Source organism: Pimephales promelas, chromosome 4, assembly GCF_988280905.1.
Source record: "Pimephales promelas chromosome 4, fPimPro1.hap1.1, whole genome shotgun sequence".
Lineage (NCBI taxonomy): Eukaryota > Metazoa > Chordata > Actinopteri > Cypriniformes > Leuciscidae > Pimephales > Pimephales promelas.
In genome coordinates, this window is record NC_142772.1 from 4,800,729 (window position 1) to 4,815,195 (window position 14,467).

At 36.2% G+C, this 14,467-nt stretch overlaps 1 protein-coding gene across 1 annotated transcript; it reads left to right on the forward strand.

The window, feature by feature from the left end:
* Positions 1 to 1,238: 1,238 nt before the first annotated feature.
* Positions 1,239 to 13,467, forward strand: stip1 (stress-induced phosphoprotein 1). The gene is made up of 14 exons (XM_039662277.2): positions 1,239 to 1,549; positions 3,823 to 4,032; positions 4,609 to 4,750; positions 5,972 to 6,113; positions 7,017 to 7,182; positions 7,285 to 7,411; positions 8,722 to 8,824; positions 9,580 to 9,700; positions 9,810 to 9,906; positions 10,037 to 10,161; positions 10,899 to 10,935; positions 11,025 to 11,128; positions 11,221 to 11,393; positions 12,612 to 13,467. Exons 1-14 carry the CDS (start codon positions 1,532 to 1,534, stop codon positions 12,682 to 12,684), a joined length of 1,638 nt encoding a protein of 545 aa, XP_039518211.1. The 5' UTR covers positions 1,239 to 1,531; the 3' UTR covers positions 12,685 to 13,467.
* Positions 13,468 to 14,467: the final 1,000 nt, after the last annotated feature.

Sequence of the window (14,467 nt, forward strand, 5' to 3'; positions counted from 1 at the left end):
TATTACATTTCTTACAAGGTCAGTTATACAAAGAATACCTTTACGATCAAGCCTGAATTGTTTATTTAACTGTCTGTCAATATACCATAATATCCATCATATACATTTACTTAACTCCAATAGATATGTTTGTAAAATGACCCCCATAGGAAAAAAATGACCCCCATAGGAAATGAATGGGAGATTGTAAAAAAAAAAAAGAAAATTGTGAATTTTTGTTTTTTGTCAATTTTTTTTTATAAGAAATAGTTTTTGAGATTGTTTCAACTATATATTCAAATCCACCACCACCACCACCACCACCACCAACAACAAAAACGTGTTCATAAACAGCTGGGGAATTCAAATGCCTCTACATGCTATCTAGTGGTTACACCATGATTCTACGCTTTTTCTCTATACTGTAACCAGATGGTGCTAATTTTCTTCATTTTTTTTTTCTGAAGGCCTAGATATTAAACTAAAATACTGAATTAATATTTTTTTGAAAAAAAGAATATATATATATATTATTTTTTTCCTTGGCAAAAATAAACCATAAATATTGCATAAATATTGATAAATTCAATTAAATTGTCTCAAAATACTAAATTAAAAAGAATAAATATTATAGAACAAAAACAAATTGCATTGGTTTTACTGGGATGGAGAAAGTTTCATTTTTAGGTGTCCGGTCACTTTTGACCGGGAAGATAACAAGTGTGACTCCGAAACGAAGAGCACCTGAGGGTTAAATAATTTAGGAGCTGAGACCTCTGAACACTTGAACCTTTATGAATCACATTTATTCTTCAGTTCAGGAATAAGAGTAAAATTGCGTCAATCTTAGTATATTAACACACTTGAGACAAAAATCTTACTTTGAGCGGCTTTATAAATACGGCCCCTTTAGAGGACATAACATAGAATAAAACATTTAAAAACAAAACATTTTTGTTTCTCTATTTGTTTCTAATGCTCTTAACAATGTATGAAAAACACGTGGAAAAAATACTAAATGAAAAAAAAAAACTTTTTCTGGGTCTCAGGAGGATATAGAAACGAAGAGAATTCTAGAACAGCTCGGGAACATTCAGCGTTGCTTTTCTCATCAACCTCAGTGCTCGATTGTTCAATAATCAACCGTTAATCCAATCACAGACAGCAGCGCTGCTACAGCGGTTAGAAAAGTAACACTCTCAATTTCTACTTCTCAAACGTCTCTTTTATTCGGTTGCCAAGCATTCAGCCTCGATTCGTATATTTGTGCCAGAATTTTCTAGAGACTGATTTTGCTTCATAATTACAAATGTCATCTTTTATGTGATACAAAAATTGAATTGATTCACAAATCACAACAAGTAAGAATGTATGCCTGCGAATAGTTTGTATAATGTAATTTACTTTCAGTTATATCTGCGTCATGACGTTACATAAAAACCTAAAAAACTGATGGGGTTCACTACAACACCTGGCAACCCATCTCCCGGCTACATTGATAATAGGCAGAGAGGCGGAGCGACTCTAGTGTCTTGGTAGATTCTGGAACCTCATGCCCACTATGGAGAAAGTAAGTAACTTATATTGAACAGGCTGTATTATATATTATGAAGAATATGGTGACTTTTTAAATCTTTGTGCAAAATAAACTGTTAACATTTGTACAAGTGTTTTGCTTATTTTAAAGACGTACTCAGTGTAGCTCAATATACACCGCATCAATGATAGTAATGGCTAGTTAGCTAACAACGCGTTAGCAACTGGATATGTCACGCTGTGCTTTAACCTGCGACCTGTGCGAACGATTCTTCTGCAATGGTTATCTTAAAGAAGTCGATCATTTATAAATACATATCGGTTCTGTTTATGCAGGTTTATTCATTTGGTCCATCTTCTCCATCAGTTAGCAAGTTAGCATAAGCTCATGTCACATCTAGAGACTTCTGTTTGTGTGTGTGAAGGGCGGACCGTCATTTCATTCAGATAACGTTACTCGTGCTTCGACTAAACTAATTGCGTTTCTGATCTTTTCTTTTAAATTCTATTACATGACATTCCAATCAAAGTTAGAATTATGTAGAGCATTGCGAAGTTAGAGTAATAGGACATTTCAAATATAATTATTTCTTAACATTTATTACAACGAGTTGATTTTATTGTGTTTATAAGTAACGTTATAGTTCACCTCAAGATGAAAATTCTGTCATCATTTACTCACCCTCAAGTTGTTCCAAACCTGTATGAATTATTTCTTCTGCTGAACACAAAAGAAGATATTTTGAAGAATGTTGGTAAAACAGAAAAATAAATATGTTACTATTGAAGTCAATGGTAACTATCTGGTTATTAACATTCTTTAAACTATATTTTGTGTTCAGCAGAACAAAAAGTAACAGGTATGTAACAACTTGAGGGTGAATCTGATGACAATTTTCATTTTTGGGTGAACTATCACTTTAATTAAAAAATAGTCATGTTTATACACAGGGTCTTTTTTCATTCACTTGGTATTATGTAATTCGTATTGGTCTTTATTACATAATTTAAGCTAAAAAGAGAGAAGTGTTGCAAAGTGGGAGATTGGCCTGAATGTAATTGTAACTCTGGGACGTCAGCTGTTACTGATGCTTGAAAGAACAGATTTTGCACTCCTGAACATGCGTCATCTCACACAGTTCACGGTTTGCTTTATTTGGTTACACCATTTGTTTTAAAAGTTGGCAAATTGCCACAATCAAATCAATTCCCGATTGACAAAATCAAGTCCCACCAATTTCACTCATATACAGACTTTATGCACCAGAGAAACAAGAATGCAGTTATCTTAAGTTTTTGTGGTAGCTCTATATATTTCTATGGCATTGCTGTCGGAAAAGTAATTAGCTTGTGAAGTGGATTTACCTATTGAAGAGTTTGCAAAAGTTATCATGAACAGTGTAATGTTTGAAGCTGATGTCATGACAAATGTCAGTAGACTTGGAAGATTTTAAAACGAGCCGGTTCATTCATAAATATGTAAAATCTTACCTTCATGCTCGGAAAATACAAACCCCAAAGACAGTGCTGAAAAGGGGCGGGGCTACACAAGGTCTAAACATTATAATAGTGAATACAAAACTTCTGTTTCATGCTGACTCTAAGACAGAGCATAGCTAGAAGGTCGTGAGCTCTCTGTAAAGTAATAGTGGCATAACATGTTTGTCATTTGTTCAATGAATTACCCCAGAAGTGTTTTTAGTTTGTCTTTGATCCTTTTACCTCAAATATTTATTAGTAAAACTTTTTCCATTGCTCTAAAGTATTATATGTTCAATTGTACTACAGTATTTTATGTAAATAACATTCAGAAACTGTACTTGAAGTGAACAAGGATTAGTACAGAAATACTGATACAAAATAAAACAAGTGACATTGATGATTGATTATGTTTTTTTTACATTGAACTTAAAACGTAAAAGTAATTTATTCACAATGCTCTCTTAAAGCGATACTCCACCGTTTTTTTTCATATTAAACTGTTATTCCCTTAACTAAGACGAGTTGATGCATACCTCTGTCGTCTCAATCGTTCTGGCGCACAAGACACTTTAATCGCACTTAACTATCCCAGTTCATTCAATATGGGCCAAGCAGAGAAACGACCAAACACATACCCGTTTTCCCTATTTAAATACAGTTACACGAGTTGACCTAGGACTGTAACACAAAATAAAACGTTGCGCTTTTCTGAGCGTGTAAAATGAATTAAAATTATTTGTAAATGTAAAATTAAATGCTAAATGTTGCTGCTGTTCTTATCCTGGCGTTTAAAAAAAATACTTTTTTCTCTGTCCTTGTCTTTAGGTATCACAACTGAAAGATCAAGGTAACAAAGCGCTGAGCGCGGGAAATGTTGAGGAGGCGGTTAAGTGTTACACAGAGGCCTTGGCGTTAGACCCTTCTAATCATGTCCTCTTTAGCAACCGCTCTGCCGCCTATGCCAAGAAGGGCGATTATGACAATGCCCTGAAAGATGCCTGCCAAACAATCAAGATCAAGCCGGACTGGGGCAAGGTGAGTTGTTGATTTATTTATTTATTTTTTTTAATCTTTTTCCCTGATTAACATTTTTAGGGCTGCAGCTATCGATTATTTTATTAATCGAGTATTCTACCGATTAATCGAGTAATCAGATTAACAAATTGTGGTAATAAAAAAATAGATTCAAGTGAACAACAGCCTTACGTTATTGGAAATCTAAACAAAAAACACATTCAGAGACTAAGTGGAGCAGCATTTACTGTGAACGAATCTGCATGGCACGCATGTAAATCAATTTTGGAGAAAAAACTGCATATATTTATTTCACTTAATCTCAGCCTTTGTGATTTCACAATAGCACTATGCTATATTATGATTGTAAATGGTTTTAAACATAACGCATAGCCTTAGAAAACGGTGTAATAATGCGGTTCTTGGATTCTCGTCCGTAGAACGCTCCACTTCCGTTATTTTGCCGGTTACTCGACACGACTAAATTGCTATCGAGGATTTTTTTTTAATCGAGGAATCGTGACAGCCTAGCTCTCTCTTTCTTCCAGAGCCATTACTTCTTTTCCATATGTTGTGTTATCTTTTTTTTTTTTTTAGGGTTACTCGAGAAAAGCTGCTGCTTTGGAGTTTCTTGGGCGACTAGAGGATGCCAAAGCGACCTATCAGGAGGGGTTACGTCAAGAGCCGTCCAATCAGCAACTCAAGGAGGGACTTCAGAACATGGAAGCACGGTTAGCAGGTAAAGAATGTTTTTATTCGTTTGCCATAGTTTTGGAAGAACTACCACAAAGCCAGGGTTTTTCCTGCATTGAAAATAGTTTGCCGGCTGCCCAACATTTATTTGAACATTTACCTTGACGTTCCCTCATGTTCTGCAGTACAGGTACCTAGGGCAGCACGTTTAAAGGAGTAGTTCACTTTTCAAAATACTTTTGCTGATAATTTACTCACCCCCATGTCTGCCAAGATTTCCATGTCATTCTTTCTTCAGTCGAAAAAGAAATTAAGGTTTTTGATAAACATTCCAGCATTTTTCTGAATATAATGGACTTCAATTGGAGCCAAAAGGTTCAAGGTCCAAAAGACAGTTTCAGTGCAAACTGAAAATGAACTAATCTTTTTCCGAGTCATTTGGTTCATTCAACAAACAAAACGAACAAATTGACTCAGGAAAAAGATTCGAGTTCGAACAGAAGAGTCACGAACGCGCATCACAGAACAGAGCAAGGAGACCATTTGAGCTTATAAAACTTAAACTTTGTTATTTATTTATAAAATGAGCGATCGTTTCGCTTGATAAGACCCTTATTCATCGTCTGGTGTCGTTTAAAGCCCTTTGAAGCTGCACTGAAACTGTCTTTTGGACCTTGAATCGTTTGGTTCCCATTGAAGTCCATTATATCCAGGAAAAATCCTGGAATGTTTTCATCAAAAACCGTAATTTCTGTTCGACTGAAGAAAGAAACACATTGACATCTTGGGTGACATGGGGGTGAGTAAATAATATAAAATAAAATTATATAATAAATAATCCTATGAATGCATATAAAAAAAATCCAGAATTGCATTGAATTTTAAGGTAAATCACTTTGAAACAAATTGTTCTTGAATCAAATCGAATCGATGAATCAAATCATTTCGCTACCTACCCAAAGATTCACAGCCCTGCCAACTGATTTTTTTTTATTTTTTTTATGTCTTGTTCAAGTCAAAATATTCACTCTCTGTGTGAATAACCCTTAAAGCACATATCTTTGAAACTGGTGTACTTTAAGCTTGTTTGGGTAAAAAACAAAAAGCCTAGTAGGTTTTCAGCTCATTTCCACTAGGTGTTTTTTTTTTTTTTAATAAATTTTTTTTTTTAAATGGTTATTTGTAGTGTGTGGTGGATCATGGCATGAAACCGATAGATAAATCCTCCTATTTACTGTGATGACTAATGTTGTCATGTACTTTTCAGAGAGGAAGATGATGAACCCATTTTCCATTCCCAACTTGTATGAAAAGCTGGAGGGTGACTCTCGAACCCGAGCGCTGCTGTCGGACCCCAGCTACAGGGAGTTGCTGGAGCAGCTCAGAAACAAGCCCTCAGAGCTTGGCACGTAGGTGCTCTCTGTACCTTTCCGCCGCTCGCTTTCTCTGCGTCTGTCTTGGCAAAATGTCCAGTTATACTGGGGCCACACCAAAACATATTTAAAATCTCATAATGTGAGTGACCACAAACATGAGGACAAATAATCCTAGATTTAACAGTTTTGCTCCAGGAGTGTGTGGTGTGCCGAGATGCGAAGGAGACAGCACGCCACACGTGAACAGATTTTCAATCAGAGTCCCGACTGTGAAAATCTCGCAAATCTCTCGAGACTTCAGAATAAACATTTCGCATGGTAGGCAGGAAGAAATTGCTTTGATTGCTGTTCGACACAAATCAAATCGACTAGCTGGTCCTCCATCTCTGATGTCCATATCCATTTCACACACACAGCTCGCTTTCTGATTGGGTAGCCTTTGTCCTCGGGGTTCCCCCCACATCAGGATTTCTGATCGCAAATATTCAACATGTTGAATACTTACGATTCGAGATCGGGGCGGCTCCGAAGGTCTTCCGAGCAGGCTCACTTACTCTTGACACACCTCACACCACAGGAACGTCTGATAAGATAATCTGTAGAACCATCAAGATAATCAGGACTTTATTTAGGATTGTTGGAAGGAGAGAAATTTGCCCGAATATCTTGTGGTGTGGCTGTGACCCCTGCATTATCTGGTCATTATCACAAAACAAAGGTCTCTTGTATAGTGGTTGACCATATATTGCATTATTGGATACAATATCCCACACGCTGACCCCGTTTACTGCACATTTTGGCAAATATTAGGTTATCTGGGTATATAGTAAATCGTCATACATTTTACATGCGTGTGTTTGCCAATGAGTGTGAGAAGTATGCCTTTTCTAGCAATTCTAAGAATTAGTTGTAATCTAGTTGTTTTTTTTACTGTAGTAAACTGCAGGACCCTCGTGTGATGACCACTCTCTCAGTGCTGCTGGGGCTGGATCTGTCTGGCATGGATGAAGATGACGAACCGACTCCGCCCCCTCCTCCTAAACCCAAAGAGACAGCTCCGCCCCCTCCTAAAGAGGAAGACCTGCCAGAGAACAAGAGAATGGTACGCTTTGCCGAAGCACATGGTTTGGTGTAGCATCACTGTACATGTCGGGCTCTGACTGAATGACGCTTAATGCGTGTGTCTGACCTTAACTCTGAGCAGGCTTTGAAGGAGAAGGAGCTGGGAAACACTGCATATAAGAAGAAAGAGTTTGATACTGCACTGAAGCACTATGAAGAAGCTCTAAAGCACGATCCCACCAACATGACCTATCTTTCAAACCAAGCAGGTAAGAATTCTGCATATTAGATATGTGGTGAAGCGGTTAAAGCTACGGTGTGCCGTTAAGGAGAGTCTAGCAATAGCAAGCTAGCTTTGATCAAGTAAATCTTTTTTTTTTTTTTTTTTTGTAATAGTAATAAAAAAAATCTTTGGTGGAACAAACAACCCTGCAACACTGTAAAAATGAATATGCTTTATCTAATCAATAAAATTGTGGCAACAGATTACAAGCAATATTATTTATTAAATTGAACAAATTAGAATAGAGTAATAGTTATTCAAATTAACATTCTAATTTGTACAATTTAATTAATAATATTGCTTGTAATATGTTGCCACAATTTTATTGATTAGATAAACCATATTATTTTTTTCAGTGAACTGAAACTAAATTTAAATGTAGTTAAATCTGTAAATTCTCTGTACTTTTGTGAAATAATGTAAATATGCGAGAATCGTGTAACCAACAGTACATTTTATTGATATGTTATGTTTTGGTCGCTTGGCTGTTTCCTTAAAACGGTCCAAGTTTTTTTCAAATTCAAGTTTATCGGTGTGTTTACATTGCTGTCTTGCCATCAGCCGATCGTCGTGTTTTCGGGTTATCGGTATATCTGCCCTTTCCAATGAACACACAGTAATCTCAGACAAAGTAAATGAATATTTTAATCAAATCTGCAAATTAATTTGAAGAACCAAATTAGCCAGAGATCAGTTATAATGATTAGAAGATCTGGCATCTGTAATATAATCTTTATATTTCTCCGTATAACCATTTAACCACTTAAAATCAACAGTGAGATGCATAGCACCAAAACAAGAATGCATATTTTTTGTAAATGCTCATTATTGTGTTAGTTAGCTACTTCACTTTGGTTCAAGTGTGCAAATTAATGGTTTGGTGGTGAGTTTATTTTTAAGTCTTAAAGGGATACTCCACTTTTTTGGGGGAAATAGGCTCGTTTTACAACTCCCCCAGAGTTAAACATTTGAGTTTCATCATTTTCAAATGCAAGAATATCAGTAACCAGACAGTATCTGGTCTTATTGACTTCCATAGTAGGGAAAAAAAATATACTATGGAAGTCAATGAGACCAGAAACTGTCTGGTTACTGATATTCTTCTAAATATCAGAAAATCGTCTGAATGGATTCAAAAATTGGTAAAACCCAACTGTTTAACTCTGAGGGAGTTGTAAAATGAGCCTATTTCCAAAAAAAGTGGAGTATCCCTTTAAATGGGATGAAGCCACCTTAACTACTCTTCTAAATCACACAACTGCTTCTGATTCAAATGATCTGTTTCCACTCTCTCAGCTGTACATTTTGAAAAGGGGGATTTTGAGAAGTGCAGAGAGGTTTGTGAGAAGGCCATTGACGTGGGCAGAGAGAACCGAGAAGACTACAGACAGATTGCCAAGTAAGTTAGTTTTCTGTACTATAACAAAACTGAAAAATAAATGTTAAAGGAGAGCTCCGGCACAAAACGAACCTTTGGTCTAATAACACATTGGCACCTAATCAATCGTTATCTGAGATTTGTTTTCATGATAATCAAATGTAAAGAGTTTAATCTCTAAAAACTGTTAAGCATATAACGCTAGTATATAGGGCATAGAGTAATGAAAATTAAAATCGCTAGTTAATACCACTAACAAGGCTCAAAATAGCCCCACACTAACACAGTAACATAATGAGGGTCCCCACATGCAAAACGAAGCATTGAGAACTTTGTAAGTGTACAGACCGTTTAATAAGAAGATACTTTATAAAGACAGTCCACTTTGTGTATACAGGCAGGAGCCATCGTGTTACAGGCATAACACCATGTGTTAGTGTGGGGCTATTTTGAGCCTTGTTAGTGGTATTAATTAGTGATTTCTTTTTACTTATTGTATGCCCCCATATACTAGCGTTATACACTAAACAGTTTCTAGAGATAAAACTCTTTACATACGATTATCATGAAAACAAATCTCAGAGAGTACCGATGTTTTATTAGACCAAAGGTTCATTTTGCGCCGGAGTTCTCCTTTAATTTAATTGTGAAATTAATGGTCTAATGCAGTAGTTTTTTTAGATTTCCATTAGAAATGTTAACATTTTACACGTCAAATTTAAACTTTCACCTTTAGTTGTTTTACAGTATGTACATCTCTTTCTGTCCTTTTGCAGGGCGTATGCCAGGATTGGGAACTCCTATTTTAAGCAGGAGAAGTACAAAGAGGCGGTCCAGTTCTTTAACAAGAGTCTGACGGAGCATCGCACACCTGACGTCCTCAAGAAATGCCAACAGGTCATTGAGATTTGTTGGAAAAATCCAGATATCCTAAAATATCTTTGCTATAAGACTGTGGTGTCCTGGTCATAATTCACCTCCAAATTAAAGTGATGAAATCTTGCAGGCTGAGAAGTTTTTGAAGGATCTGGAGAAGCAGGCCTACATCAATACAGATTTGGCTCTGGAAGAGAAAAACAAGGGCAATGATGCCTTCCAGAAAGGTGTGTGTATATGAACCCAATCCTCATTGCTGCAACCTCACACAGGGATTCGGATTTTAAAAATAAGATATTTATAGGAATTTTTAAGATTGCGATTCGAATTGTTCTGTTTATGTGTATTTTTTTGAAGGTGACTATCCTTTGGCCATGAAACATTACTCCGAGGCCATCAAGAGAAACCCTTATGATGCAAAACTGTTCAGCAACAGAGCTGCCTGCTACACCAAACTACTGGAGTTCCAGCTGGCCCTTAAGGTACAATCACACCTCAGGTTTAGTAGCACCACACATATAATATCAATAATATTACATGTTTTGTCTCTTAGAAAACACCTTTGACTGTAGCTTGAGCTAGTTGGAATGCGGATCTACAGTGTAACTCGAAACGTGTCGTAACTTTTTATAATGAAATAAGCCATATTCAATAAAGGCTTTTTAACCTTCGCCTTCTCATTATCCATGTATTGAGTGTCTGGGATCTGCATGTTGTTTCCTTGGATCCTTTCCCTACCCTAAGAGCACCTATCACGGATATACCTCACCTGAGCGCCTGGTTGAATCTCATACAGTGTAACTATTTAAACTGAACAGAAAAACCGCGATAGACCACACATGGTACATATCACTATATATATATATATATATATACATTTATTTATATATATATATATATATATATATATATATATTTATTGTTATATTTCAATAAAAATTTCTAGTTAAATCATAAATAGCAACTGAATTTAGGCTAACCTAAAACAATATAGTAATGTGGAAGTAAGGGCTCCCTATATAGTTAACAGCATTAGCAGATATATATATATATATATACAGTATATATATATATATATATATATATAACCTTAAGAAACTGAGACACAATTTGTTGAGTAAACCACAATTAAAAAAAGAGGGAAAAAAAGAAGAAATTTTATGTTTAGTTTTCTAGATGAGATATGGTTTTTTTTTTTGACTCTTGGTCTGTTTATTAGGACTGTGAGGAGTGCATCAAACTGGACCCTAGCTTCAGTAAGTGCTATGCATTTTGTTTGCTAAACTTCCCTGTGACTAAGTTATTGCTTTCTGCAAAAACCTTACACTGTCCACTTTCACTTTAGTTAAGGGTTACACACGCAAGGGAGCAGCACTAGAGGCTATGAAGGACTTCTCTAAAGCAATGGACGTGTACCAGAAAGCTCTAGATCTCGATTCCAACTCGAAGGTATGGCAAAACTAATGCATCCCTGAGATTTTTAGGAGTATTGTGCTGGTACACTGCTAACATCACATTTCTCTATTTCTCCGTCACTACAGGAGGCCACAGAGGGTCTGCAACGCTGTATGATGAGCCACGCAACACGTAACGACAGTCCAGAGGATGTGAAGCGGAGGGCCATGTCCGACCCAGAGGTGCAGCAGATCATGAGTGATCCTGCCATGCGCATGATCTTAGAGCAGATGCAGAAAGACCCACAGGCCCTCAGCGAGTAAGCACATATTTTATTTCCCTGAATCTAGGAAACTTTGCTTGTTACTGATTTAGATTTTTTTTTAAGAGGAGGCTGTAAATTTAAAAAAGGATTTCACTTTTAAAAAAACTTTTGCTGATTATTTACTCACCCCCATGTCATCCAAGATATCCATGTCAATCTTTCTTCAGTTGAAAAGAAATTAAGGTTTTTGATGAAAACATTCCAGGATTTTCCTCCATATAATGCATTTCAATGGGGACCAAACGGTTCAAGGTCCAAAAGACAGATTCAGTGCAGCTTCAAAGGGCTTTAAACGATTCCAGACAATGAATAACGGTCTTATCAAGCGAAACGATCACTCATTAAAAAAATATATATATATTTTATAAGCTCAAATGGTCGCCTTGCTCTTTTCTGTGATGTGTGTTCATGACTCTCCTCTCTTCGAACCTGTTCATCAAAATGAATTAATAATTTTTCGTGTCATTTGGTTCATTCAACGAACGAAATGAACAAGTTGACTCTTTAAAAGATTCGTTCATTTTGATGTGCGTTCGTGACTCCTGTTCATCACAGAACAGAGCAAGGCGAGCATTTGAGCTTATAAAACTTAAACTTTGTTATTTATTAAGTGAGTGATCGTTTCACTTGATAAGACCCTTATTCATCGCCTGAAATCATTTAAAGCCCTTTGAACAGTTTGCAGTGAAACGCTGCGTCCGAAATCGTGTACTATGTGAGTAGGTACTACATTTAAATAAGAATGTACTTCGAGACCGTTAAAAAAGTATGTTATATAGTATGAATACGGATAGTATGAATGAATTCCGTCTTTTGGACCTTGAACCATTTGGTTCCCATTGAAGTCCATTATATGGAGAAAATCCTGGAATGTTTTCATCAAAAACCTTAATTTCTTTTCGACTGAAGAAAGAATGACATGGATATCTTGGATGACATGGGGGTGAGTAAATTATCAGCAAAAGTTTTTTTTTAAAGTGAACTACTCCTTTAAATGTAGAACTGTAACAATGCCAAACAACCATAATTTGGAATTATTTACCGAAGTACTCTGAGAATTAGGGGGAAAACTTAATTGTCACGAGAATTTCATACGCAAAAAAATCGTAATGGTACAAAAATGTTCTTAAATTTGCACAAATATAATTTAAATGGGATTTTTTACAAAAATGTTAAATTCTGTTTCTTCTGCAATTTCTTCTGTCCATCCAGTCATCTAAAGAACCCTGTCATTGCTCAGAAAATTCAGAAACTGATAGATGTTGGGCTAATAGCTATTCGGTGATCCAAGGAAACCAGAAGAAAACCAGGACATTTTTCATCTCCAGAACAACAACAACAGAAGAATACGAAGGATGGCAGCATTCCAAATTATTTACTTCCAAATTTAACCGGCACCCTTGCCCTTCTCCTCCCAATCGTCCCAATAGGAATGTATTTTTTTTTAAGCCTTAATTGGATTGAAAATGCAACGGTCTTTCCTCTGCACTACATTCACTAGTGTCAGTTGTAAAAGTCGTGGTTTTCAGGCATTACAGTGTTACAGAACGAAAAGATCTCGCCAGAGTGTTACGAGTAGTTTTGAGCCTTCATATTAAAAGCATTTTTTTCTATTCATTTTTTTACATCTCAATATTTGCCATTGTTTTTTTGTATAATCTCGTAATGCTTAAATGCTGATGCGTCATTCTGAATCTGTCATCTTTATGATTTTCGTACTTGTGTTTTCCCACTGCTTTGGAGGAGAAGAGGGGAGGAGAGCGATATGACATTAGCTTGCCATCAGTGATTAATTTTCACATAGTCGGCCTGTTAGAAACCTGCCTGTCACTGAATCTGAATGCTTCGCTATTATTGTACTAGATAATGCACTTCTATGTGTGTGGGAGAGGTTCACAGCTCAGAGGGCTTGTTCAAGCTAAATCACCTCCCGCCTGTTTCGCTTCAGTTCATACTTTGCGATCGATTAACGCTTCAATTCATTCTTTGCGATCGATTAACTGACTGTGATTTCAGCATCACCATATTGAAATGCAACATAAGTTTAATAAAGTTCTGGATCTATGAAGTTGTGTGATGTTTGTGTAACTCAACATGCATTCGATGTGACTACTTGCTCTTTTGTAGTATTCATGCGTACTGATTTGTACATCATTCATGTGATACTGAACAAGAAGCAATAACCAACTGCCATTTCCTTGATGCATTGGCTGTGTTTATAATGGAGCACTGCCTTCAATTTTAAAATTATAGAAATAGTACACATTATGCAGTATCAAACAGTATTTCGCTGCTTGTGACTTCAATTTGTGCATGTTTGATTCCACCATTCGATACACATAATACACAATCGGCTGGGACTGGGAGAGATTCACTTGTAGGTGTTTTGGTGTGATGGTACTAAATTGCAAGACTGTAAACTGTTCACCACAACAGGTATGTACGTTTCTTTCTTTTCGTTGAGTGTTACCATCATGGTATACAAGCTAGGTCAACCTTGACCAGACTACTGGTCAATTTTTTTTTTGAAAAGTAAAGATTTTTACATATTTCCCAAAAAAGACTTAAAATATAGCTTTTAACTGTTAGCTTTTTTTTTTGCTTGAATATTTTAAAATGCAATTAATTCCTGAATTACTCCAGTCATTACTCATCACTCCATTCATTACTGAATAAAAAAAAAAAATTCAGACAGAAAGAAAATGAAGCCTCTTTCAATACCAAACAAACAAAAAACGAAATGATTGCTAACTTTTGACCAGTTTATAACCAGCAAAACAGGTCAACATATCGCAGGCAATCTGTGTATAATGACACTCAACATTACAGTTGCCGGGGACGGATTTGGCGGGAAAACGCAAATGTCAGCCACTTGTGCGACAAAGAGAAAGAAGGTTTGTTGTCATAAGTTAACTAACGTTACTTAGAAAACAAATCACTCAGTCATGGCAAGTCTCAGTGAATCACCGGGAGTGATAAACAAAACAAAAATACGTAATTTATTTGTCCATCCGCTGTGATAAATAGCTGGCTGGACAATCTAAACAATGTTCGTTTTGAGGACGCAT

Coding starts and splice junctions, on each gene's coding strand:
- stip1 (XM_039662277.2), top strand. Junction 7,183..7,284: donor TGCCAGAGAACAAGAGAATG/GTACGCTTTGCC, acceptor AACTCTGAGCAG/GCTTTGAAGGAGAAGGAGCT. Junction 10,936..11,024: donor CAAACTGGACCCTAGCTTCA/GTAAGTGCTATG, acceptor CTTTCACTTTAG/TTAAGGGTTACACACGCAAG.